This window comes from Panonychus citri, unplaced genomic scaffold (genome assembly GCF_014898815.1).
Source record: "Panonychus citri isolate SS breed McGregor unplaced genomic scaffold, ASM1489881v1 Contig00139, whole genome shotgun sequence".
Lineage (NCBI taxonomy): Eukaryota > Metazoa > Arthropoda > Arachnida > Trombidiformes > Tetranychidae > Panonychus > Panonychus citri.
The window spans coordinates 821,411-845,950 of NW_026515544.1; the positions used below are offsets into that span (position 1 = coordinate 821,411).

Consider the following 24,540-nt stretch of genomic DNA (forward strand, 5'->3'; position numbering starts at 1 on the left):
TTATAAAGCAATACAGCGTTTCAGAAATTTTTTATATCCGATTTTGAGTTCTCTGGGAATGTCAAATTGTTGTATTTTATGCGGTTTTAGGCCTGATCTTTTTAGGGAAAGATAACAAATGTCACGTAGATTTTCAATCGGGTGTGTAATGAATACTGGCTTTCTGATTGATGGTTTAGCTGTTTCGGGGAGTAAAACTTTCTTTGGGTAACCTGGTGTACCCTGAAAAACGGCTAATCGTTTCCTTGTACGAGATTCCCTGAAGATCCAAGGATGAGTTTCAAAAGTATCAACCTCGATGTTTTTTGGTCCAACCAAAATAGAATAAGTTTGCTCCTTTCCCTCGTAATCAATCCATATCAGTTCAACCGCGTGAGTGGTCAAATTATAAATATTTAGAAAGACTCGTTTGTTTGCTTCCTTTGACGAAAGCCCTATGGCCATTACCGAATGTAGAAAATCAACAAATTATAACAATGTACAGAGCAATTTATACATTTGATGGAGATTCCAAACAAGAAGAGCTAAAAGAACACCGAGTTACAAGTAAGATGATAATTTCTTTTCTTCTCTCTCCAAAACTATACAATACACAAAAGAAAAGACAATCAACTGGAAAGATAGAATTTCCTTGTAATTTAGATAATTCTGATGACGCCTAAGAGAAAAGAGAGAAAATGAAACAACAGATATTAGAAAAAAATGAATAGAACAAAAATTTAAGCACAAAATACACTGTAAATTCACAATAAGATAATTTGTTCCCAACAATTAAGCTAATCACCTATTTAGCGACAATTAGAAATTGTAAACAAATGTAAACCCCAATTTAGAGACTTACCTTTATAAGATACTTTCAATGAGCGATTACTTGACTTAGTTTGTAAACGGAAGAAGGAGGTTAAACTGAATTAACCAATTGACTGGAAATCGTAATCTATTGATTATTGAAAAAGGTTACGTTGAAAGTGAACTAATTAAAGAAAAAGAATAGAAAATAAAACAAATTAACTGAACAAAATAATCAAAGGTCAATGATGTAAGTAAACAGAAAATGTTGCAAATTGGAAAAGAGGAAAAAAGAAAGAGAAAGAAAAAAAAAGAGAGAAGAAAAATCGAGAGGGAAAATTGAAGAGAAAAAAATGAAAAGAATTACCAATGGATTTGATTTTCTTTCCCAATGATTAGCTAATTGTTGAGAAGAAAAAAAAGAAAAGGAAAATTGTGATTGGAATCAAGTAACTAAATTTAATTTAATTCTAATCAAGTGAAAATATGGACAAACAGTTTACAGATTATTCAAGTCACCAGATTAGCTTTTTTTTTGATGACCTTTTTTCAATGTTTTCTGACCAATGGTCAGTCAATTGTAAAGCTTTTTGTGGTCATCGTTGTGACAATTAATTCAAGTCTTGTGATCAACTAAATTATTTAGTACGAAGTCATTACTCTTTTGCTTTTTCATAGATTATTGTTAACAAATCAAAGTCAAATTGTTGTGTAATCTTTTTCTTTTGATAATCATCATCATTTGATTGTAATAACGTTTTGATCAATCAATTAATTAATCATCAATCGGTTTGTTTCAATTTAGAAGTTAAATCGATAGAGGTTATTAAATTGTCAAAGTTTATTGAAATCTTTAAATTGCTCATTCAACTCAACAATTTTGCTCGTTGGAAAAAAATCAAACTTTAGATTCGGTTGTCAATTAATCTTTACAATCAAGTTTCGTACTTGGATTTCATGGTATTGATAGAGTTCATCTCAACTCGAAGAGAAAAAATTAATTCTGATTTAATCATGTTCGAGATGCTTATTAACTAATTGAGTCCAAATTTCTGTCCTAATTCACCTCAGAGTCCGTTTGATCTCATAAATTTACTCTAAATTATTGTATCGGATTTTATAACAATTTAAGTAAATTTAACTCTTCAAACAATTAAAATCAATTGCTTGTAATAATAAGATGGAAACAAGATCAGTTTCAAGATCTGATTGTATAAAATGTTATTGATTAATGTGAATAAATAAAATATGTATTATTATTTACAACCAAAGAAAAAAAGATTTAAGTTTAGTTACATAGCTTAAAATAATCAACAGGTTTCTTTTGCTTTTCCAGGTAATTAAGGGAAGATAATTAGTTTTGTACCAAGAGAATTCATCACAATTACATGTACATTGTTAGTATGAATTTAGTTGAATTATTGCAAAGGGATTTAGGTTCAATTAACTATGATTTTAAATGGGACAATAGAAAATAAAAAGAAAACAAGGAAAAAAAATCTTAATATTTGCATAAATTTTTGAATATGGCAAAAGAAAATCAGATGGAAGAGATTATCTGATTAATCGAAACAAGGCAATTGTGATTGTCGAGATGATCAGTTGATCAGTTAGATTTCCAATCAAATCGTCCATCTAAATTATCAGCACTTAAGGTTTAATGTGGTTCTCCCTAATTTGTGGCATTGGATCTCTTTTCAATTGAACGTATGGCGAAAATTGTACTAATCATGTGGAGATAATTATCATTTCCAACTTTGGATCGTATTGGTGGCGATTAAATTGTGCTCATGTTTATGGTCAATTTTATGAAGATGTTTCTCTAAAATCTTCTGAACCTTCTTGACGAGGTTGTAAACTTTCATTTCGTTTATATTTCGCTGCTTCGATTAAAATATTGGTTATGAAATTTTGAAGAATATTAAAATCTCGCTGCATAACTTTAATTCGCTGTTTGAGCGCTGAATTGGAAGCTTGTAATCGTTTCTCTTCGTTAATTATTCTATCCAATTTTTCTTTCTTGGTTAATTTAGAGCGACGAGTTGGATCCATTTTCTTTTTTCGACCTGGTGTAGCTCGTGAGGTTTGCTCATCCTCTGATCCTGAGGGGACAATATATTGAGCGGATTCTTTACCAACCGTTGATGCTTGAGATGATGTTGATATTGTTGATACCGGGGAAAAAGGTGCACGGCGACGAGCTGAAGTATTAATATGATTGGAACGTGAAGATGAGCTTGGCAAATCTTCAGTTGATAATGACAATGTGTTGGTCGAATTGTTTTCACTGTGATTTGATAAGTTCAACGATGTTACAGCGGTTGGTAATGAAGAAGATGATGCGATTGATGATGAATGTTGTAATCGTTGATTAACTTGGTTGATTCGTGAAAGATTCGGGGCAATCGTGGTCGTTGCTGATGCCGTTAACGATAAACCAGTTGTGATGACTGTAACTGGAATCGGACTGAGGTGACTAGAATTGTTTGCGACATATTCTGATCCTCCATGTTGTTGTTTAGTTGACAAATAATTGGAGTAATTATGTAAGGATGGTGAGGTTGATAATTGATAAGATGATGTTGATGAATTAGATTTAGAGTCACTTGGAGGTGTTGGTGATGGGGTTTTATTGGAAACTTCTGGTGCCGGTAGATTATTTAAAGATTGAACATTTGATCCATTGGGTAATTGATGATTATTGTTAGAAATGTTGTGAGGTTGATGAGCTGAAGATTGAGACTGTGATGATGTTGGAGTCTGTAATTGTGACTGTTGAGATTGTTGATGACGATGGTTGTATTTTATTGCTGGTGTTGGTATTGAAGAGGTAGTTGGAGAGGGAAATAGTGTGAAGGCTTGAGGCTTGTCTTGTTTGGGAGTCTCACAAACATCAGAAACTGATTGAGAAAGTTCTTGTAAATATTGTCCGAAACCGTTTTCAGGGTGATGGTCAAATGAAGGAAAATGAGGACCAGTTGTGGATAAAGGTGAATTTGGATCAATGATTGGAGTTGTCAGTGAATCGTTGTTATCAGAGGCTCTTTTACCAAGGAAATTAAAACGAGGAGGTTTACGATCCATTTTGTCGGTAATCTTGATAAAAGATAAATATTATCAAAGTGTAATAGTGGATGACGATGATGTTGCTTTAAATGTAAGAATATTTTTGGTACAAAATAATTATTTTTAAAGCAACTGTTCGGTGTGTTTGTACTGATGAGGTTTGTTTCAAGGATGATGATTAAGATGAAGATGGTGTTGTTACTTAGAAAGTAGTTCAAAATAACAAGGAAATATATCTTTAAATGATTTGCATTCAATTCTTGAAATTTGTGCTTGATGTTAGATAATGTTTGAATTTCGTCAGATCGTAATCCAATTTGGTTTGCAGCAATTGGAAGCAACGATTTAGACCAAATTTTTTGATAAGTTATTAGTTGACTATGGGTTGTAATCCGATTAAAATATTGGTAATATCTGTGATGATAAAGAACGAAGATTCAACAGGTAAATCACAATTATTAATAGGAAGGTTAAGAGGATAAAACAAAGAGTAACAATAACAGTGAAAAGAGTGATCAGGAGCCACCATTGCACAGAGAAAATGGAAACAATTGTGATCGATCCCAATCTCTTAGTTGATCATAAGACAAATGACACATCCGGGTAACTGAGATTAACAGTGTTTACTAAAAGATATGCACGAGAGAACAAAAAGAAGAAAAGAGAACAAATTAGCAAAAATGAGAAGAGAGACCAGAGAAAAGGAAAACAACGTAAGGCGGTTATCAGAAGAGCCCAGAAAGAGAAATAAACACACAGACACACAGAATAAAACACCAAAAAAAAGATTAAGCAAGAGAAATTAAACAAAACATAACAGGTAATTATAATTATCCGTTGAAGGTGAAAACCAAGAAATAAAATTATTACCTGAGGTAGAAGTAAACAAAAGTTTAATTTAATTGCCTTGGGTAAGAAAAAAAAAGTAATAAAGAAAAAGATAGAGAGATTTTTTTTCTTGATTGTTGTAATTTTCTACTAAATGTTAGCAATAATAATGATGATGGTGATGATGATGATGATGATGATGATGATGAAGTTACTGTTGAAAGTAATAGTTACCAGAAAACCAGAAAAAAAACCAAGAGAAAAAGAAAGAGAGAAAACAAAAAGGCTGGGATTAGATGAAAGAGAGAGAAAAAAAAAGAGAAAAGAGAAAAAAAATGTTCTCTGTTAATTCAAACTCATAATAGTTTCAACCTTGTGAACAAAATTAAATCATTAAATTATGTTACTAGATAACAATTAAAGGGATCACCTAAGAATTCACAATTTGTGGACAATCAAAACATTGGAAAAATTAACAATTAATAATTAAAGAAAACGACAAATGATAAACAATTAATTGACTTTAGGTGTTGTTTAGTTCAACTACAACGTAAGCCAATAGGAAATCGGTGACGTCACATTCATCCAATCAGATTACGATAAACAAGATGATGCAATTGTCTTCACCCAAGAAACAATATCAACATGATGGCTCTTCAGATAATCGCCTGATATGTTTATCTAATTTAATTACTTATTGTTTCCTTTTTCCTTTTAATTGATTTTACATTATTTCGATCAATTCCTCATCTCTTTCGTACTTGGAATCTTTTGTTTTCTGTCAACATCCACAAATGTTAAAGTATTTTTGTTGATCATCGTTTTGTGTTTTTCTTTAACATAAATAGTAATTGGAAAGACTTTTCTTTGGTTTTTTTTTCTTCTCCAGTGATTTGATTTTAATTGTATTAACATTTTCATCTTTGATTAAGGTTTCTAATTATAAACGATTGATTGTTTATTATTAGTATTATCGTTAATTATCTTATGTTTCTTGAGAAAGAAAATTTTTAAGTTTAATTTCTTATTCTGTCTAAAGGGTGTTTCGTTTTTTTGGAACAAGAGAAAAGATTAAGATTCTTGATTGGGTAATGATCTTTCTTTAAGATAATTTAATTACTTTCCAGGTAGAAATTAACACTTTATATGTATGTAATTAACTCTTAATCAAATGTTTACCTTTACATTGTTTTCTTTTTTTTTCTTTTTTTCCCTCTCTTCATCTTTAGGTGTTACATTCAGATGGTTTTTATTAAGTGTTGGCGAGAATGCGAAATTTAGATAATCTAATTGTAACTGGAAATCAATCTGAATCAATTAGGAGATGAAATTAATTAAATTACACAATGGTTTAAGATAATTGACTGATAACAATCAGTGATTTTTTGTTTTCCAATCAAATCCATTGGTAATCAAAGTATTCTAAGTGTCTAACCAATTTCAAATGAAACATTTGTTATATTGGTGATTCCATTGTAATCAAACTTTGAGTTAGTCATTAAAGTAAAAAGGATGAAGATGGTGAGATACAATTGTTTTCCAAGTTAATCATCATAATTAACGATAATTATGATTGAAGATTAGTATCCATGGTTGTAATCACTTATATTACTGTTTATCTTTTGTGTCTCTCTTTTAGAGAAAAGAAATCAGAAAAATAACATAATACTTATGATTTTGAATAAACTCTCAGATTACATAATAATAGTGCTTTCCAATAATCAACTGATTTAAACCAAATTAGTTATCATGCTAATTAAGTTAATCCAGAAACAGAAAAAGTAAACAAATCATTTTGAGAGATGAAACGAATCAACGAAAATACAAAATTTTCGTCAGTAATTTAATCGCATCCTGATTCTCGAGATGGTGATATTAAGTTGACAATAGAAATTAACATTGTAATCTAATTGATCTAATCATTTTCTAAACTGAAACAATTAACAATTAGTTCACTTTCAATTGGAAACATTTAAGGAGCGATTCGACTGCCACCTAACCTGTGGATCGAAACTATTAACAGCTGATTGAAAACGTTTTCTTTTTTTTTTTTCTCAAATTTCAACTCAATTAATTTCTATTATTTTTCTCTTCTAAATTAGTTAATTGTTTAACTATGACTTCTAAAGAGAATACGGTTTATCAATGTGTCCTTATATGTGATTCGTTCCATAATCATTTCGGTCCGATTGGTGAACATTATCCCTCATGTTTGGTTCCATTGGTTAATCGGCCTGTTCTTGATTATTCACTTGACTCTTTGAGAGTTTCTGGTATTCAAGAGGTTTATATTTTTGCCTCTTTTCATTCAGATCTAATTAGATCATATGTAACTACTAATTGGTTGCCAAAGTGCGATAAAGATTTTAGTATTTTTGTCCACTCTTCGGATCATTATTTCTCTTTGGGTGAAGTTTTGAGAGACCTTTTCGCCAAAGCAGTTATTCGCAATGATTTTGTTCTCGTCTATGGTGATACTGTTTCTAATTTACCATATAAACAATATCTTGAGGAATTCAAGTAAGTAGTTAATTATCTCGTCTTATGGCCACTAAATCGTTTCTCTGCTCATTTTGCCTCATCTAAATGCATCTAATTTCATTTTATTCTCTTTTCTTTCCTCCAGATTATTAAGAGCCAAAGACAAATTATGTGTCATGGCTCATCTATTTCGTTCATCATCTCCTCTCACCGAACCCGACGGAAAGACGATGAGTCCATTACCGTTTTGAACGCTTCTGACAAGAGATTACTTTGTTATGAAAAGATTCATCTTAAGAAAATTGATTTAGACATTGTAAGTGTGTGAAACTTTTTCAATCGTTTATGAATAGTGAGGAATTAATTTTGATTTCATTCTATTCTGATTTCAGTCACTTTTCCAAAACACCAAGGACGTAGAAGTGCATTTCGATCTTCAAGATACTCACATATCGATCTGTTCCCTTTCTGTGTTATCCTTATTTGCCGATAATTTTGATTACCAAACTCGAGATGATTTCATTAAAGGAATCATGGGACAAGAAGAGGTAAAAATCTTGAGTCATCTTATGAAAATATCTCTTATTAAGTTTTAATTTGAATCAATGTTTTCTAATAGATTTTAGGTAATACGATCTATGCCAAAATATTGGGCTCCCCTTATTATGCTGCCAGAGCTTTTAGTCCAATAGCTTACGATGCCGTGTCTCGGGATATCCTTCAAAGGTGGACTTATCCTAATGTACCCGATTTATTGATGAATTATGTTTATCAAAGGAACCACATTTATAAACAAGGAATCTCAAATATCACAGCGTAAGTTTTTCCTAGACAATTTATCCTGTTTTCAACTAATCAATTGATTCATCAATCTCACAGTGGATCGATTCTTTCTCGTAACATCGCTATTGGAGATAAAACCGAGATTGGTGCTAATGTGGAAATCCATTGCTCAGTTTTCGGATCGAATGTTAAAATTGGACATAACGTAAAAATCGATGGAGCTTACATTTGGGATAATGTAGTAATAGAAGATAATTGTACTATTAAAACTTCGATAATTGGTAAAAATGTTCACTTGAAAGCTTTTACCAATCTAAATAGTGGATGTCTAATTGCTGACAACGTTATTATCGGACCTAATGTAACCTTGAAAGAAGCGACTTATGTTGGCTCCAAACCTAAAGATGAAGATGCTGATCTTACTGTGGATATAAAAAGCCTTGGATCAGAAGCAAAAGGTTACATTTGGACTGAGAATAGTGGTGAAGATGGTCAAGATGATTCGGACAATGAATCATTTTCACCTGAGATTTGGGGCATTCCCTTGGATGAATCTGAGCAAGAAATTTCATCCACATCAAGCTCTGAAAATGAAGCTTCTGATAGTGATGATGATTTTGGTGGTGGTGATGGCGATGATGCTAAACGTAAGTTTAAGTGTAAACAAATTGCGAGCAATCAAACAAATTGTGATCATAATTATATCCATACAATCTCAATTATAACTCTTAATAACTCTTATTGCCTCTAGGATATTATGCTGAAGTTATTGACAGTTTAATCCGTGGAATTGAAGATAAAATTTGTGTGAAAACTTAATTGTTGAAATTAATGCATCAAAGTGAGTAAATTTAGTCTATTCTTATTATTCTTATTACATCGTTTTATCGTTTAAATTTTTTTCTCTATTAAATCTCTTTTCTCATAGACACGCATACAATATTCAATATAAAGATGTCGGATTTTTGGTGAGCCGAGCAATTATTGAGGTCGTTTCTAAACTATCAAACCAAGAAAGCAAAGCAACTGCATCTCGGATTAAATCAATGATTAAACATTTATTACCACTAATCTCTAATTATGTTAAAGATACAATCAACAAAAAGGATTGCCTCAAAGCAATGGAGGAATATACACTTTCCAATGTTAAACAATCAACATCAGTGCCTATTTTAGTTCACATAATCAGTTATCTATATGAAGTTGATGTGATTGATGAAGATTCAATACTAAATTGGTTCAATTCAGCTGAACCAATTTACTCTTTAATCTCTGAATTCGATCATGACGAGAAGGAACAAAAAGTTCTAAGATCACATTCTATCATGTTGAAATTCATCAATTGGTTAAAAGAAGCCGAAGAAGAATCTGAATCTGAATGAATCAGATCAACTAATTGAACTACAGAAAACTCATCTCAATTTTACATCTTATAAAATTATATTTATATCTGCAAATTAAATTAATCTATTTAATTCAATGATCAATTTTAATCATAATTCTGTTTTTGTTACCTTCGATTTGCTTTAATCGTCGGGAACCATCTCGATGAAAGTTAATCAACTCACTGTTAACATTTTTAGCCACAAATTGTATCAACTCATGTAACCTTTTCCCTCCTTTGTATTTAATTTTTTCCTTGGTCTCACTTGGAATCAAATAGAGAGTCGGAAATTGTTCAACCTTAAATTGCGATGGAATTGTATTAACTGTACCATCCAATGAGATTAACTCAAGATTAGATTCGCCAGATAATTCAGCTGCTAATTCCTTCCAATAGTAATCAAATTGTTGGGACCATTTACACTTTGGATCAGTAAAGCGAATCAAAATATCCTTTGGATTGTGAGAGACAAATTTATGAAATGAATTACCAGTTATTTCTCGAGTTAAATCAACATCAGTGATTAAATTAGTTCTCGATTCTAATTCGTAAAATTGATCTTGCGAATCTGATATTGGAGCAATTAAACCTGAAGAAAAATGGTTAATCCATTGAGCTAAATTTCGCTCATCAAATTCATCTCTCATCACGAAAATTGACCCAAACCCATCGAAGGCCATAAAAACGGGTGGATCGTTGCTTCGTGCAATTTTAATTCCATATTTTTTTAACATATTCTTGTATTGGCTTGACGAGCCGATGGCGAAATTGATTTCGGTGAATTTTCTGGATGCCAGGATAATACGATTACGCCAAGAGTGGGAAAATGTCGGTCGATTAAAAAAGTTGTAATCATAAAAGGCAACGATTGTCGGAGGTTTGAAATCTTCCAATGGATTGTCCCTAGTGACCCAACCAATGGTACCGAAGGCCTTGCGTTGTATCCATTGACCGATGTGCTCGTTACTTTGAATGGGATACAAGACAATCGGCTCTTCTAATGGTGTGAATAACCATTTAGGTCGACGAAGGATAATCAATGGACTTTTCCAATTAATTCCTGATTTTGCTCCGAGTCCATCGAGTTGCCAATTGTTTCCCGTGGCCGTTTCTTCAACGATATGGACAAAGTCACTTGAGAGGGAAAAGATTTCTCCCTCACTCTCATTGTGGCTTCATGATACAACTCGATTAAATCATCTCGATTGTCCGAGAAAATCGCCACTACAATTATTTCATCATTTCTTTTAATCACTTGATTTAATTCACTGTAAGACCAAAATCTCGTCGAGATGAGATGACTTTTCTGCTTAATCCAATTGGTCATTGTATCTGAATCCCGAGATAAATGGTACACTTTATAAATTGCTCCATATCTAATCAAGTTGATTGCGATAAAAAAACAATAGATCAAGTTCAATTAACGAGTGAAATCTAAACAATTAAACACACGATAAATTACCTGATAAGAGCTAAAGTCGGATTAGATATTATATTGAATTCATAGCAAACCTTTAATCCGGATTCAGTTGAACAATCAAACCTTGCAATCGGTATAATTGGTTTGAATTGCGACAAATTATCAGAAACTTTGATTAAATCATATTTCATTTGTCTATAAGAATCAAATGTAAATGTGAAAGCAATAAAAATCACATCAAAATGATTTAAAATAGATTTTAATTGATATAAACTCGAATTGGATAAATCATAAAATTTTTCAACTGAAGATAAACTTAAAGGTAATTTAAATTGTTGCCCAGTTACAATTAAACAATAATAAAATCCAACGATAGTTAAACAGGTACAGAAATTACAATTCATTGATAAATTTGCATTTAAAATCAATTAGTAACTAAAACTAAATCAACATAAAGATAAACATGAAAGAGAAACAAAATCAACAATAACAATCAACTAATCATCAGGATAAGAGTCAAGGGATAATTTTCACTCGCCAATCAATTGTGAATTACATTCATTAGATTACAATTTATGTTAATTGGACCAAAAAGAAGGCTAATTAAGTCGGATTCTAATCACGATTCGACCGCCCAGTAGGTGGAATTGAACCACTCTGACGCTAATCAGCTACGGGTTTGAAGCCCGCACCTCGGACCACCGAGGTTCAACTGGGCGATAATCAATTGATTATCAAATTTAATTTAAAATAACAAATCACTTGCTCTGTGAAAATTACAGTTTCAATCAGTTAATTGTCTTTATTGAGATGGAAGGATTTTTTTTCGATTTGATGATAAGCTTAATTATCTTTCAACATTTTTCTGGTTAATTGTTTGCGAAACAATTTATCTAATCTGCGATTCGATTAGCAGTTAATTGGAAAACAATCAAATTGATTTTCCCGATGATGCAAATATCATTTAATCATTTAGACTTTGCTTGGAATTAAATAAATGAGTAATGAACGTTTAGAAAAGTTGAATTAAGTTTAATTTAATTTCAATTAAGTAAAATTCAATTTTTTTACAAGTTAATTGTTTCACTTGAAATATTTCATTTTGTCTGATATGAAAATCACAGAACGAGCAATTAGTTAATCTTATACAATTACAATTACTTTTTAAAAATTTCATTTGATGTTTTTTTCAATATGATACAAAAAATTGAGTGTTAACTGGATTAAAAATCAAAATTTGGACACATTTTCATGCTAATTGTGTCTTTCAATAGCTCAACAATTACTATTGATTAAGATTAAGAGGAATGGCCAAACAAAATGTAAACAATTTCAACAGAAAGACTTAATTAAACTGAAAAGTCTAATAAATAGTTAATGAAATTATCGTTATCACAGTTAATAACAATAATTAAAATTGACAAAAATTAAATAAATAAATTAGATTATTGCAGAAAGCAATTAGCTGATTAAGTTTTGGTTGTGTCTCTAAGTTTAGATTGCATGTTCACCAAGATGATGATGATATTGATTGTCCAGCAGTGAATATGATTTCACTTTTTTGTTAATTGTTGCTAATTTAATATCCAATTACCCGATTTCCATAAGATACAATAAAATCCATTCATATAATATTGAATTTCACCATCTCTTGAGTCATGAACAAAACGATTGGCAAGATTACGATAACCTTTTCCAATGGTAATTATGTATTCGTCACTTGTTGATTGTTGACAATTAGAGGAACTGTTGACACTTTGGTCTTTGATTTCATTAGGATCGGTTAAACTGTTGGAATCAGAGTTGCAATCAAAAACTTGACTTCCATTGAAATAAATAATATTCCGGATCTCATCTTCATAAGGTCGGAAAACGGTGATTGGCCTCATTGTTGATGCTTCCAAGATGATTAAACATCCCCAAGTTGTACCGATGACAAGTTCGTTTCCAGCGATTGTCATCGATGTAATTTGACAATTTTCGGCTAAATAAGAGTAAAAACAATAAGTAAAAATTAGTAATCATGATTGTGATTGTGATTCTTTCGACTTAATCAACTTACGATAAACTTGCTCTTCGATTCCAATAGATCTGATTGATTCTGAACATGGTAACAATTTAGAGCAATCAAGTTTATGAAGAAGTGATCGGTTAACAATGTCCCATTGGTAAACCAAACAACCAGGATACAAATAAGTCCAAGCGTGAAAATTATTTGATGTGATTTGTAGCACATCAAGTTTATCGGTCGAGTCCAATTTATCGTCTGAATAATGATTAAGTAAATCGATTTTTTCTTCGTTAGTCCCATTGGTAAAAGACATAATTGATAAAGATCCTTCAGCTTGACCACACCAAAGTTCTGGAGTTTCATTTGATTTGATCAAACTGACAATGCAGAGAAATGGATTAGTTGATTGTGTTGATATCTCACGAGCAGTTAGCGACGCAACATCCACGATCCAAAGCTGACCAGAATTGTTGAGAACGGCAACTGATCCCAGTGTTTCCAAGTAGATCATACTTCGTATCGAAGTTACAACAATTTCATTACTAGAAGACTCGAGAGGGAAATTGGTGATCTCTTGATAAGTATCAGAGTGAAAAATGTGAACACAAGAAGAACCGTCACCAAGCCAAAGGTAACTCCCGACAGTACACATTGAAGTTATGGTTAGTCCCATGAGTCCATTGACAGATCGATAATCTTGCCAAGCATGATTGTTACCAATCAGTAGGTCAGTTTGTTTCCCATGCCGCCCAACAAATAATTCAAAACACTTTTCATTTCTATTGGGAATCAAGATTGAACTAATTGGAGCGTAATTGTCCTGAAGTATCACCACATCCAAAAGATGGACAAATTCGGGTGCACTGGCGATCGAGACAATTTGACTAGCTGAAGGCCTTTGGTCGGGAGCTTGAGACCAGCATAGCACCATAAGGTCGAGAAAGTAACACGGATAAAGAGTATCACGTTCCGTTAGGATGGGACGATTTCCTTCAAGAATATGATCTTTAACACAATCTTGACCTTCGAAAGGTTGTCTTAAACTGAGAAGCTCATAAATGAACATTCCAAAGAGAAACAATCGACTTTCTCTGTATACTCTTCCTCGCCATTGTATCGCATAATTTCAGGCGCCATAAACCCTTCAGTTCCAGCGAATCCTTTGGCACCCGTTGGTAGAATCGCTCGACTTATACCATAATCAGCTAATTTGACATCGACACGAACTTCCCCACAATAGTTGACCGGTAAACAGTAAGGTCTCGGTATCTCCCAAATTAGTACATTTTCAGATTTTAAATCACGATAAATGACTCGCTGTTGGTGAAGATATTCTAATGCTTTGGCAATCGACAAGATCACTTTTTGTAAAACGAAGTAGTTCAATTGAGCGCCGGATCGTCGATAGTCTTTGATAGTTAAATCAAGTGCCCCTTGAGGGGCTAAACGTAATACTAAAGCTAATGGATGCGGACAAACACCAACTAGAGGGACAATATTCACATGTCGAAGGGTCAACAAAATGTTCAACTCTTGTCGAGCAATACAATAAGCTTTACAAGCATATTGTAAAGGATCACGTTCCCATTTATTTGATGCCGCTTTAAATGCCACTGAATCTGAATTTTTAGCCCCATATCCTGGGTCAACGGGTTGTAACATTTTCATTGCAACATCGGTAACACTGATTGACCCTCGTTGACGGACAGAAGCTCGAAAAACAAAACCAAAAGCCCCTCGACCCAACATTTTACCTCGACGAATCGTTTCTGGTTTTATCAAGTAATGTTCACCAAGGTCTAGGAACATAATATCAGGAGCGATGATTTTCAGGTCGATCGAATCATGGACTGGACAAATTACCGATTTCTCTTGGGAAGCTTCAAGAATACACTCTTCCACCATGAATGAGTAAATACTGGTCACTTTACTTTTACCATGTGAGATTGAATATGAATCCTGGTTACCGGTGAGTCGACGATCAGTTGATTGTTTTTTATTACTCTGATTGTTGACATTCTGACAATTATCTGTTGACACATTGGCACTTGAAACTGAGCTACAATTGTCAACTCCACTGTCCAGAGAGTTGACACTTTTAACTGATCCAATTTTTGATTTTTTGGTTAATGAAACTGACCACCAATCTTTGATCTCTACTGAAGATGATCCGCTTGATTCGAGAAGCACTAAATCACGAGAAGTTGAAGATGATGATGAAACTGATACATCTGATGATGGTGATGTCACTCCGAGGAAACACTTAGTACAGGGTATCATTCGAGTTATCAGAAATTTTCCCTCAGAAGTGTGAACGAAACGAGTTCCTAACGATGGATACCAATCCTCTAATAAAGTGTCGATATGGTCAACAGTTAATGCCAACAATTTAGAAATATATTCTAAATTAGGTTCGATGAGATAATCTCGAGGTTCACCAGCGGGTGAAAATGTTTTCACATTCATGGCATGATTGGGTAAATGAATCTCAAGAATTGATGATTTAGTTATTTCAACATTCATCCAAATACCTTCTTGCTTAATCAGGTAAGGTGTTTGTTGGTAATGATCATAGTTCCCGTTTTCCAATGATAAGATGACCTCTTTAACGTGAAAAACAACATGGTCGAGATGTCTCAATGCGAATCCTGTTTGCCAGCAAATCCACTCTGATTTACGATTAAGGAAATTGAGCAACAATATGTCCGAATCAAATTCAAGAGGAACCCTGTAAAATGAACGGACGATTTCAATGATGGCATCATCGGCAAGAACCCGGGTCATTAATCGTGACCAGAAACCACTAGGAAAATAAGTCATCAGTAATAAACGATAAATTGATTTCTCGGGTCGATGAATGATAGAAAAGGATAACATTGAGTCTTTTGATGACGATGAACTTTTTTCACTTTTTTTGGACAAACTTTTTGTTTCCAATTCGGTTACCGGAGTATATCGACCGGTTCTAAGTCCCCAACCCCTTGATCGAACAGGAATTCTCACATCACAACTAGGGACACCCGAAAGCATCGCCTCTTCACTAGGCAATAATGAAGGTATCATCAAGGTGCGACTATCCCAGGTCAGTGCGATCTCAAATTTATTCAGTAAATTGATTATGTAATATTTGATATCATTTCGTGACAACTCGGAAGTTTTGAATAAATGCTTCAAATCATCGGTTTTCATGATACCTGAAGAGAAACAATCAAATTAAGCTAAAGTCAGAATTGAACGGAATCAATTAAATGTTTGGTTACTTACCGTTTCTAGCATAAGGATTAATTTCTCGAATCGTTACAATATGAGCGAGTTGATCACAAAGCCATTGAGGGTCAAGAAAATATAAATCTTTGAGTGTGGCGTCATTATAGTGAAGGAGGACTCCATTTTCATGTAGAAAGGTAGTGGCCTGGTGAAGCTCTGAATCGTCACGGAAAGAGAGACCAAATCGTTTTTTCATTTCGTTGGAAACTTGAATTTTGTATTGTTCAGTTTTGAGAACGGGATCTTTTCCAGAAAGTCGTCGTTCAACCGCTAAAAAGCCAATGACATCTTCCAGTGCCAAGTAAGTTGCAGGTATTTTTTGTCCCAATAACCTTTCCTTGGACCCTGGACATCTCAGGTCAAATACCGTATCATAAATTAGATTGCAAAGAGTTTTAATATTATGACGAGTCTTTATACTGATCTCAATGGAATCGATGACTCTTGGAAGGCCACATTTATCTGGATCGATGACGTTCATAAATTTATCTCGAATCATTTGCTGTAAATCTTCTGAGTACATTCGAGGAAAATAGTCACTAATTAGATCATAATGAGTCCCAACAATGATTACTGGTGAATTCGGAGCTCGAGCTTGAATATTAACAAGCCATTGTTGAATTCCGTCGACGGCCTTTTCTCCATCAATCATTTTCCATAGAACAAGATACAAAGATCGCCGAGAAAGAAAATATTGATGAGTAGCATAATATTCCCTTTGTCCACCAAAGTCCCAAGTACGAAAAGTAACTGGACCGAATGAAGGTTGACCTTTCACCTTCTTCTCATAAACCCAATCACAAACATCAACACCAACAGTTGACAATGTTACTCCTTTAGGTGTTTTCAGATTAATGTTTTTATTACCAATTCGTTTACTCCAATGTTCAGGAGGTTTACGTCGATAACTTCCGGTTCCTTCTTGTCTTAATTGTTCTAATAATGAGGTTTTACCAATTCCCTGGATACCAACGATCATTAATTTCATTCGAGCATAAGATTTGGAATTCTCGAGGATCGATTTGAGGTAACCAATGATGTCCATTGTTTTATACTTTTTACCATCGATCATCGTTTTCAAAGGTTCGTTTAGATTACAACCGCTTGTACTCAGGTTCCAAAGTTTGGACAATAGTCCCATTTGTGGGGGTAGACGAATAATATCTGGATTCCCTGAGATATTAAACACTGAAAGGTGAGATAGTTCACAGATATTTTTTGGAACTTCGTTGATATAATTATAGCTGACATCCAGCATTGAGAGAGAAGGGAAAAGAGTTCGAGAAATTTGAGATCGATGAGCTTTACCGTCTGCTTCGAGTAGAGGCTCAAACTCTTCTAGAGCAATTTGATCGTCATTGGCGATAATCAAGTTGACCAATTGATTATGAGATAAAATAAGCGTTTTAAGTGATGTGAATCGATTGTGTTGCTTGTGGAGACAAAATTTCATTCGTTTCAATTTGGATGATTTAGAAGGTGGAAGTTCAAATGAACAATTTATTCCGTAGCAAATGTGATGTTTTGCTTGATCATCGGAATCATTCAAGTTCGTTGTTGGCCATATTTTGATTCGATTGTGACTTAAATCGAGATGCTTTAAGCTCACTGGATATGATTTGGCATTGCCCATGGATCCTAAATTGTTGTAACTTAGATTAAGCCGAGATAAATTTACCGCTAAACAGGCCAAGTTTTCGGGTATCTCAGTGAATCCATTATGGGAAAGATTCAAATTGATTAATTTACATTGTTTAACTACTTCAGCTGATTCCTCAGGTAAAGTATCGGTGACTATGTGAACATCTGAGTTCCAGAGATTTACATGTTTCATTGTGCGTTGATTAAGTACTTCAATTGATTTAAGTGAACTGAAAGTATCATCATCGAAAAAATCTTGATGATTAAACTTTGAGCTTATTAATTTCGGCGATTCGACTGATCCAGATGGAGTGGTTGGAGGTAACTTGAGAGGTAACTCTCGAAGCAGATTGTAGGATAGATTGAGATCACGAAGTTTAGGTGCTGACCATAAGCGATTAGGTAGAGTGGTCAACTTATTGTTGGAGAGATCAAGTAAGTGAAGTGAAGGTAATTCGAAAACACAATGGGGAAGTAAATCGATTCGATTATTTTGTAGGTACAATTCCTCGAGACAAGGTAGAAACCAAGTACAAACAAATGAAGACGGAGCTTTAAGATTGGATAGATAACTTTTCGATTTTCTCATTTTACCAGGTTGATTTGAAGATGGATTGGGTTTGGCATCTTCGATTTCAGGTAAAGTGGTCAAACAGTTTTGCGAAAGGTTTAAGGTCCGAAGGGAAGGAAGTTGAAAGATACAAAATGGTACCGATGATAGATTATTATTTGAAAGGTCCAAACGGGTGATTGCATTAAGAACCACTGATTGCTTTTGACTGTCCAATTTAAATTTAATGTTATGAGCGATACTCGCACTAATAAGCCATTCACGCTCAATGTGCTGGAGACATTTAAGTGAGTACCAGTTGACCATTACTGGTGTAGTCGGAAAAATGGAACTAACGGTAACTGAAGTGGCCATTTCTCTATTAGAGAAACCAGAAAATTCCATAGTTTTTTTATAAATTTTGTATTCAGGATCAGGGAATGACTTTAAAGCCAATAGACGAGAGACTAAATGTTTATCTCCATTTTTAGATGCTGTATGAAGAGCTAAGCTTTGATCATCACGAGCACCAAAGCGAATCAGTAGATCAACCAAACTGGATTCTCTTGCATTACAAGCAATTGCTAACGAGGTTGAACCACTTTTCAGAATATCTGGTTCATCGGGTGATCCGTCTGAACTTAGAACTGTGAGATTAGGATCAGCGCCATTTTGAAGTAGTAAGGATGCGATCGAGTATTGTTTACGTCTAATTGCCGTATGAAGAGCCGTTTCAGTGCCATTGTTACAATAAAGATTGGTCTCAACAACGGTCACTTTCATTTCACTTTCATCAGAAGATTCGACTTGGGTTGAGTAAGCCGATGATGAACTTAATCTGGTAATAATACTTGAGATCGATGGAGATATTAACTTTCTTGGTGAAGTTAATGGTTGATTTAAACCAATTAGTCTTGGATCGGGATCATGATTAACCGAATTGTAATCGAGTGCATCCTTTTTCTTGGCTAATTTACGACCAGTCACTCGAAATTTGAGCAATATTTCAACAAGAATTTGATTGCCCATAAGAGCAGCGATGTACAATGGCGTTTTCCCAGTAACATCTTGAGAATTGACATCGAAAGCAAATTTATATTCAATTTGACGCTTTGAGTCAACAAATTTAACCAGTGATGACTTAGGATAATTAAATTCCAATAATTTAGCTACAATGTGAACATGATTGTGTATCGCAGCTCCATGGATGGGTAACCATTTCTCGACTGTCTCTACATTCACCAACTCAGGAAATTTGGTCAATAGATATTCAACAATTGTGGTTCTGCCAGAATAACAAGCGATGTATAAAGGCGAGTATTTAGTGACAGGGTGAATTCGTCCATCGGCCTTGTATTCAACCAATAATCGAACAATTTCTTCCCTGCCCTCTTCACAGGCCGAAAATAAAAGGGTATTACCAGAATTCGGTGTGGCATTGATTATGATGGAAGCCTCATTACCCAAGCTCTCCAGTAATTTAGAAGCACCTTCAACATCACCTTTCGCACATTTTTCCCGTAAATTGGTGAAAATGTGAATAGATCTTGATTCCAATTCATGGGCGATAAAATCAGTCATAATTAAAAGAGTAAAACCAACAATTAGAAACACTGGATGATCGCATCATTTAATTTAACAACTAAATCTAAATGAAAACAATGGTAACGATTGAAAACCATTTCACCAATCCAATTGTTAGAATCACACAAATGAGTCACCAAGATACAGAAGAATAGAAAACTAAATTAACCAAATCATGATTAATATAACTTAAAGTATATCAAATGATCATAACTTAATTTAGTCCATGTTGTTGGAGTAATTTAAGGAGAGAGAAATGTGAAAATTAATCCAATACAATTGGTAACTTAATGTAGACCAACAAATGGATTAACATATGTTGAGGGTTGATGGTTAATCCACACAAATTAACAATAAACGACGATGATTGGATCAAGTGTAAGTTCAGGAATAACAATCAGCTCAAATTACTGAAGATGTTCAATCTGATTAAGTGAAATAAATTCTAACCCTTAATGAAGATGAAACTGATTAAAGTAAATAGAAAATGAAAGAGACCAAGAAAGTGAAGTTCTTGCAACCAGGTGATCGAAGACAAACAATGTTTCCTATTTTTCTCTTTCTTTTCTTTCTTTCTTTTTTTGTTTGTTTGTTCTCTTTTGAGAAATTCAAATTCTCTTCATGATGATTTACTTTTAAATTGACTAATTTTAATTGATCACGAAGAAAATGAATTCGATTACAGTTGAAATGGTTTACATTTGGTTTGGTTATCAAATATTCATCAAGTGCTTTAGGTTTTAAACATGTTTACACTTTTGTTGATTGTCAACATTAATCATTTACACAGTTGAGATGATTGTCTAAATTGTAAACATTGAGTTTATCCTCAATTATCATTGGCCAATCATCAATCCAAACTTATGACACAAAAGAACATAATTAGTCCCATTTTGATCTAATTGGTGCGAGTGGTGGTGGTGCAGTTTCCTCGGCCGGTGGGTCAACTTTGGCCGCTTTGGAATTCATGTAGATCAAATAGCCAAGCGAAGAAGCCATTGCGATTGAACCAGCGATCATTACATATTTATTCTGGGGAATAAGATTAGAACAATTAGATTCAAAAGAACAACAATGACAACAATTAACTAGAGAAAAGGTTAAACACCAAGAGAATTGGTTATCATGTAATTGAATTGCAATTGTATCTCTTAAGGGAGAAATTGACTCACTGGTTTAGCGAAAAGCTCAAAATTGGTTATCCGAAACAAATTGGTGGTTGGAACTTGACCAATACCAGTTTTCTGATTTTCGGACATTTTAAACAATTAGAATCTGGAAAATTTGAAGGCAACTTGGTGGACGAATTTTGTTTTTTCCTCTTCACCAAAAAATTATCATGTTGTTTCTCATCTTTAAGGAGATAAATAAATAGAATAGTAAAACCGGGATTTTCAAATGAATTCGAGTTTAAAAAGGCAATCAACAACCGCTCAACTTATGAAAAGATAAACAGTTTTAATGATTTTTATAAAGATTTGTCATATAAATTGAAAAATTTGTCCGTCTGATTGAACGCAGACTAAAGTGTGATTATTTTTGTTTAACTAAACGATAGAATAGAACTTATCTCGATATGACTTTTTAGAATATAAAGATGAAAAAGAAAAAAAAGAAGAAAAAGTGACAAATTCGATCTTGATCATCGAGAATTTGATGGAGTGACTGTATCGGCACCATCACTGTTACTCCAAACTGAATGGTCTTGGTAAAATTTTATGACAATCTGAGGACATTTAACGTTCGCAATTCGAGCAGGAACCAATTCATAATCATCTGAATCTCTCCTAAAATGGGACAAGAAAAAATCATTACGTAAATAAGAAGTACGAAGTATAAAAAGTAAAAATGTGAATAAATAAAAAATGAATAAAATGGAATAAAATTGTAAAAAATGGAAATAAAATACACATAAATAAAGATTAATGTAATTACCATTTCATTAAGAATTCAATCTCTCCTGAAGCATTAGTAGCACCCATGATTCTTTTAGGTTCCAAGCCTCGTTCGAATCCGTTTAATGGTAATTGTGGCCTGAGTGAATTTCTACGTTTCTTCTTTTTACTAACACTATCACCATCATTTTGTTCCCTTTTGTTAGCCAAAGCCAAACGTCGTTCTTCTTCAAATTGAGCAATCAAATCTTTACAATCCAAATTCTCCTCGGGTTCCCAAGTGTTATCACTTTCACTATAACCTTTCCATTTGAGAAAATATTCGAAGACACCATTTCGAGATCGTTTATCCAAGATCTTCTCGATGATATACTCTTCCTCGATATTTTCAGATTCTGGTTGATCGGACGCAAGCGACATTCTTAAGAAAGAACCAATAAAATTTTCTTTCAAATCACAGTACAAGAAACGCATAATAAACAGTCGATGTTGAAGATAGAAAAAAAGATAACAGCAAGTAGAATAATACAAAAAATGAAGACAAATGGATATTGCAGAAGAAGAAGATAAAAAACGAAAGTCAGACGGATATGAGAAAAGGAATTGGAAAAAATAGAGAAAACCCACTAACGAGAAATGAAGAGGCACAAGAATGAGAATAGAACAAAAAAGCCAAATTCTATTCTATTCTATTCTTGACTTGAGGATAAGTCATATGAGTTAAGAAAATTGTTACTTACCCTTTTTAATTTATGAGAAAAGATAAACAATCTTAATGAATTTTAAATCAATAAGACGAGAAGATGATCACAAGTACAAAAGCAAAGACTATCTATGGTTTTCTACTGTAATAATTAAACTGGTTTGATGTAGTTAGTTAGTGAAGTTAACGATGGAAAGGAAAGAAAGAGAAAGAGGGAGAAAAGGAGAGAGAGAGATGATGATTGAGAACAGAAAAGGAGAGAGAACCAGAAAGAAAGAGCTGTTAACACTGTTGAGAGAAAATAATTAATATTCTTTTTAACTTTAACCAGAATGTTTAACTTAAATTCACTAGATGGTTGATTAAATTACATGGAAAATATGTAACAACAATTAACAGAATTACAGAGAATCAGTTAATTCAATTGACTAGTTAAGTTGAAGATCAAATGTTTACATTTTGATTCGCTTTCTTTTCCCACAATTTTGTCTTCTCTTTCTTTCTCTCTCTCTCTTTTCTCTCGTCTTGTTTACCATCAAGAGATGGCACTAATGTTAATTGTTGCCAATTCTCGAAAAAAAAATTAACAACAATTAGATTGATTGATTGAAGATCATTGGATTTTGACAATTAAGGAGAAAACCAAGTGTTTGTTTGTTCTTGGAATTTTTGAATCACTTGGATTGTGTTTTACTCGTTGGAAATGTTGTACGTTCGTATTAATGGAACAATCAAATTGTCTGATTTAATTGGTGAATGTTCATCGGGTTTTGGTTATTTAATTGTTCGAGGAACGGATTCTACTCTTCAAAGGTACATTGTTCGGGTTGAGAATCATTTTAGTGAAGCATCGAGAGTATTCCGAACAAATTATAAATCAAATTGATTAAATAAAAATTTAGAAATTGACATTTCAATTTTTAATTGTTCAATTTCTCAATCATGATGATTTATTAACAATTTATTCACACAGTTTAATTCAAGAACTTTAAAGCTTCCGAACTAATGGAAACAGATCGTATCTCCTTTTTTTTTGTTTCTTTTAGTACGTTGATTGTGATTGACACGATTGTTTAATTATGTTGTTTATCCAAAGAGTAGAGAGAAAGAGAGAGAGTGGACAAAGAAAACAGAGAAAAGAAAAACACTTATAAACAACAATCGAGATAAATTAATGTGCGAAGGGCTAAAACCTTCGTGGATATGATTGCAAAGTAATTTTCGATTTTGATTGCCAATCGATCAAATTAACTATTAGAACACGTTAATTTCTCAAAGTCTAAAGGTAAATCAGCGGAGGAAACACTAGCACCAGGGTCAACATGAATATCGGGTATTGCATTTCGTCGACCCGTTCTACCGGTGTCTAAGAATCCACCGAAATCGGGTAGCAGAGAATCTCCATTAGAGGAACCAGGAACAGGATCACCGCCATTACCAGGACCCACCACAAGAACTGAAGATTTGGTTGGCTGATGACAAGGATCCATTTCAATTTGCATCTTTAGTATACCAATGGGTGAGAATTAATTTGTTGACATGAGAATGACAAATGAGAAGTAACAAATCTTTCATGAGAAACACGTACAAGAAGGATTAACAAAATGGAAGAAACAAAAAAAAAGCTAATTAGAAACGTAGTAAATAAGAAAAGGAGAGAAATGAAAATGGAACCAGGATCAGGAAGAAAGAGAAAACCAAGTTAACCCAAAAGAGTAAAGGGAAACCACAGAAGAGAAAGAAAAATCAACATTAAACATGTCACATATTCCAAAAGGTATTGGAATAAATTGTCAACACAATGGTAACTAAAACAAAGCTAAAAGCATGACAATGGTTGTTAATCAAGTTAATGATGTTGATTCTGGAATTGATTATTGAATGTCAACTCATACAGAATTAAAGAGTGAGAGGGAAACAGTAGAAAGAGGTAAATACACCATGGGAACAGAGAGAGAGAGAAACAGGGAAAGAGAAATGAACAGACTGAGGGAAAAAAGAGAAATGAAAGAAAATGAAAATTCTTACCTTTATTTTCACCGAGTTACTTGATTATCATTATTCATTCAGTTGATTGTATTAAATCAATAGAATCTGATTGAGAGTCTGACGTCAGTGGGATGACGATGATGTTGGTA

The 24,540-nt window shown here is 33.3% G+C and overlaps 7 protein-coding genes, 1 long non-coding RNA gene and 1 other non-coding gene across 12 annotated transcripts; 2 read left to right on the forward strand and 7 right to left on the reverse strand.

Annotated features, from left to right (window-relative positions):
- LOC128393951 (protein Vhl-like) lies at positions 1–444 on the reverse strand. Its single transcript, XM_053354184.1, has one exon. The coding sequence runs from the start codon at positions 442–444 to the stop codon at positions 1–3; it is 444 nt and encodes a 147-aa protein (XP_053210159.1).
- A 126-nt stretch (positions 445–570) lies between these two features.
- LOC128394126 (kinesin-related protein 9-like) lies at positions 571–5,160 on the reverse strand. Of its 3 annotated transcripts, XM_053354392.1 has the most exons (5): positions 4,918–5,160; positions 4,726–4,761; positions 1,157–4,481; positions 842–973; positions 571–658 (listed from the first exon to the last, which is right to left on the reverse strand). In XM_053354392.1, exon 3 carries the CDS (start codon positions 3,871–3,873, stop codon positions 2,596–2,598), a length of 1,278 nt encoding a protein of 425 aa, XP_053210367.1. In that variant the 5' UTR covers positions 3,874–4,481; positions 4,726–4,761; positions 4,918–5,160; the 3' UTR covers positions 571–658; positions 842–973; positions 1,157–2,595. The 3 variants fall into 3 exon arrangements, with proteins under 3 accessions (XP_053210367.1, XP_053210364.1, XP_053210365.1); XM_053354389.1 differs by having other exon boundaries at positions 4,726–5,011; XM_053354390.1 differs by lacking the exons at positions 4,726–4,761; positions 4,918–5,160 and having other exon boundaries at positions 1,157–4,709.
- An 81-nt stretch (positions 5,161–5,241) lies between these two features.
- On the forward strand, positions 5,242–6,204 carry LOC128394139 (uncharacterized). The gene is made up of 2 exons (XR_008326316.1): positions 5,242–5,810; positions 5,913–6,204. It is a non-coding gene; the product is annotated as an uncharacterized LOC128394139 (long non-coding RNA).
- A 198-nt stretch (positions 6,205–6,402) lies between these two features.
- LOC128394121 (translation initiation factor eIF-2B subunit epsilon-like) lies at positions 6,403–9,434 on the forward strand. Its single transcript, XM_053354385.1, is given in 9 exon segments — positions 6,403–7,203; positions 7,310–7,368; positions 7,371–7,480; positions 7,557–7,712; positions 7,784–7,980; positions 8,044–8,594; positions 8,699–8,749; positions 8,752–8,788; positions 8,876–9,434. Coding segments are annotated over 9 exon segments (2,019 nt in total). The 5' UTR covers positions 6,403–6,799; the 3' UTR covers positions 9,330–9,434.
- Positions 9,424–11,676, reverse strand: LOC128393953 (protein disulfide-isomerase A3-like). The gene is given in 3 exon segments (XM_053354185.1): positions 9,424–10,463; positions 10,466–10,707; positions 10,794–11,676. Coding segments are annotated over 3 exon segments (1,644 nt in total). The 5' UTR covers positions 11,156–11,676.
- On the reverse strand, positions 11,383–11,469 carry Trnastop-uca (transfer RNA opal suppressor (anticodon UCA)). The gene has a single exon. It is a non-coding gene; the product is annotated as a tRNA-Sec (tRNA).
- Positions 11,677–11,762: 86 nt separating the features above from the next.
- Positions 11,763–20,701, reverse strand: LOC128394115 (leucine-rich repeat serine/threonine-protein kinase 1-like). The gene is given in 4 exon segments (XM_053354371.1): positions 11,763–12,735; positions 12,814–13,836; positions 13,839–15,956; positions 16,027–20,701. Coding segments are annotated over 4 exon segments (7,326 nt in total). The 5' UTR covers positions 19,802–20,701; the 3' UTR covers positions 11,763–12,325.
- A 275-nt stretch (positions 20,702–20,976) lies between these two features.
- On the reverse strand, positions 20,977–23,152 carry LOC128394134 (chromobox protein homolog 1-like). Of its 2 annotated transcripts, none has more exons than XM_053354400.1 (3): positions 22,440–23,152; positions 21,740–22,120; positions 20,977–21,591 (listed from the first exon to the last, which is right to left on the reverse strand). In XM_053354400.1, exons 2-3 carry the CDS (start codon positions 22,117–22,119, stop codon positions 21,447–21,449), a joined length of 525 nt encoding a protein of 174 aa, XP_053210375.1. In that variant the 5' UTR covers position 22,120; positions 22,440–23,152; the 3' UTR covers positions 20,977–21,446. The 2 variants fall into 2 exon arrangements, with proteins under 2 accessions (XP_053210375.1, XP_053210374.1); XM_053354399.1 differs by having other exon boundaries at positions 21,740–22,145.
- Positions 23,153–23,288: 136 nt separating this feature from the next.
- Positions 23,289–24,408, reverse strand: LOC128394136 (uncharacterized). The gene has a single exon (XM_053354404.1). The coding sequence runs from the start codon at positions 23,902–23,904 to the stop codon at positions 23,650–23,652; it is 255 nt and encodes an 84-aa protein (XP_053210379.1). The 5' UTR covers positions 23,905–24,408; the 3' UTR covers positions 23,289–23,649.
- Positions 24,409–24,540: the final 132 nt, after the last annotated feature.

What these genes read in the sequence shown, in the direction of transcription:
- LOC128393951 (XM_053354184.1), bottom strand. Translation starts at nt 444, where the DNA reads ATGGCCATAGGGCTTTCGTCAAAGGAAGCAAACAAACGAGTCTTTCTA.
- LOC128394126 (XM_053354392.1), bottom strand. Translation starts at nt 3,873, where the DNA reads ATGGATCGTAAACCTCCTCGTTTTAATTTCCTTGGTAAAAGAGCCTCT.
- LOC128394134 (XM_053354400.1), bottom strand. Translation starts at nt 22,119, where the DNA reads ATGTCGCTTGCGTCCGATCAACCAGAATCTGAAAATATCGAGGAAGAG. An exon ending in ATTGAATTCTTAATGAAATG is followed by an intron (nt 21,592 to 21,739) that starts GTAATTACATTA and finishes GTCCCATTTTAG; the next exon opens with GAGAGATTCAGATGATTATG.
- LOC128394136 (XM_053354404.1), bottom strand. Translation starts at nt 23,904, where the DNA reads ATGCAAATTGAAATGGATCCTTGTCATCAGCCAACCAAATCTTCAGTT.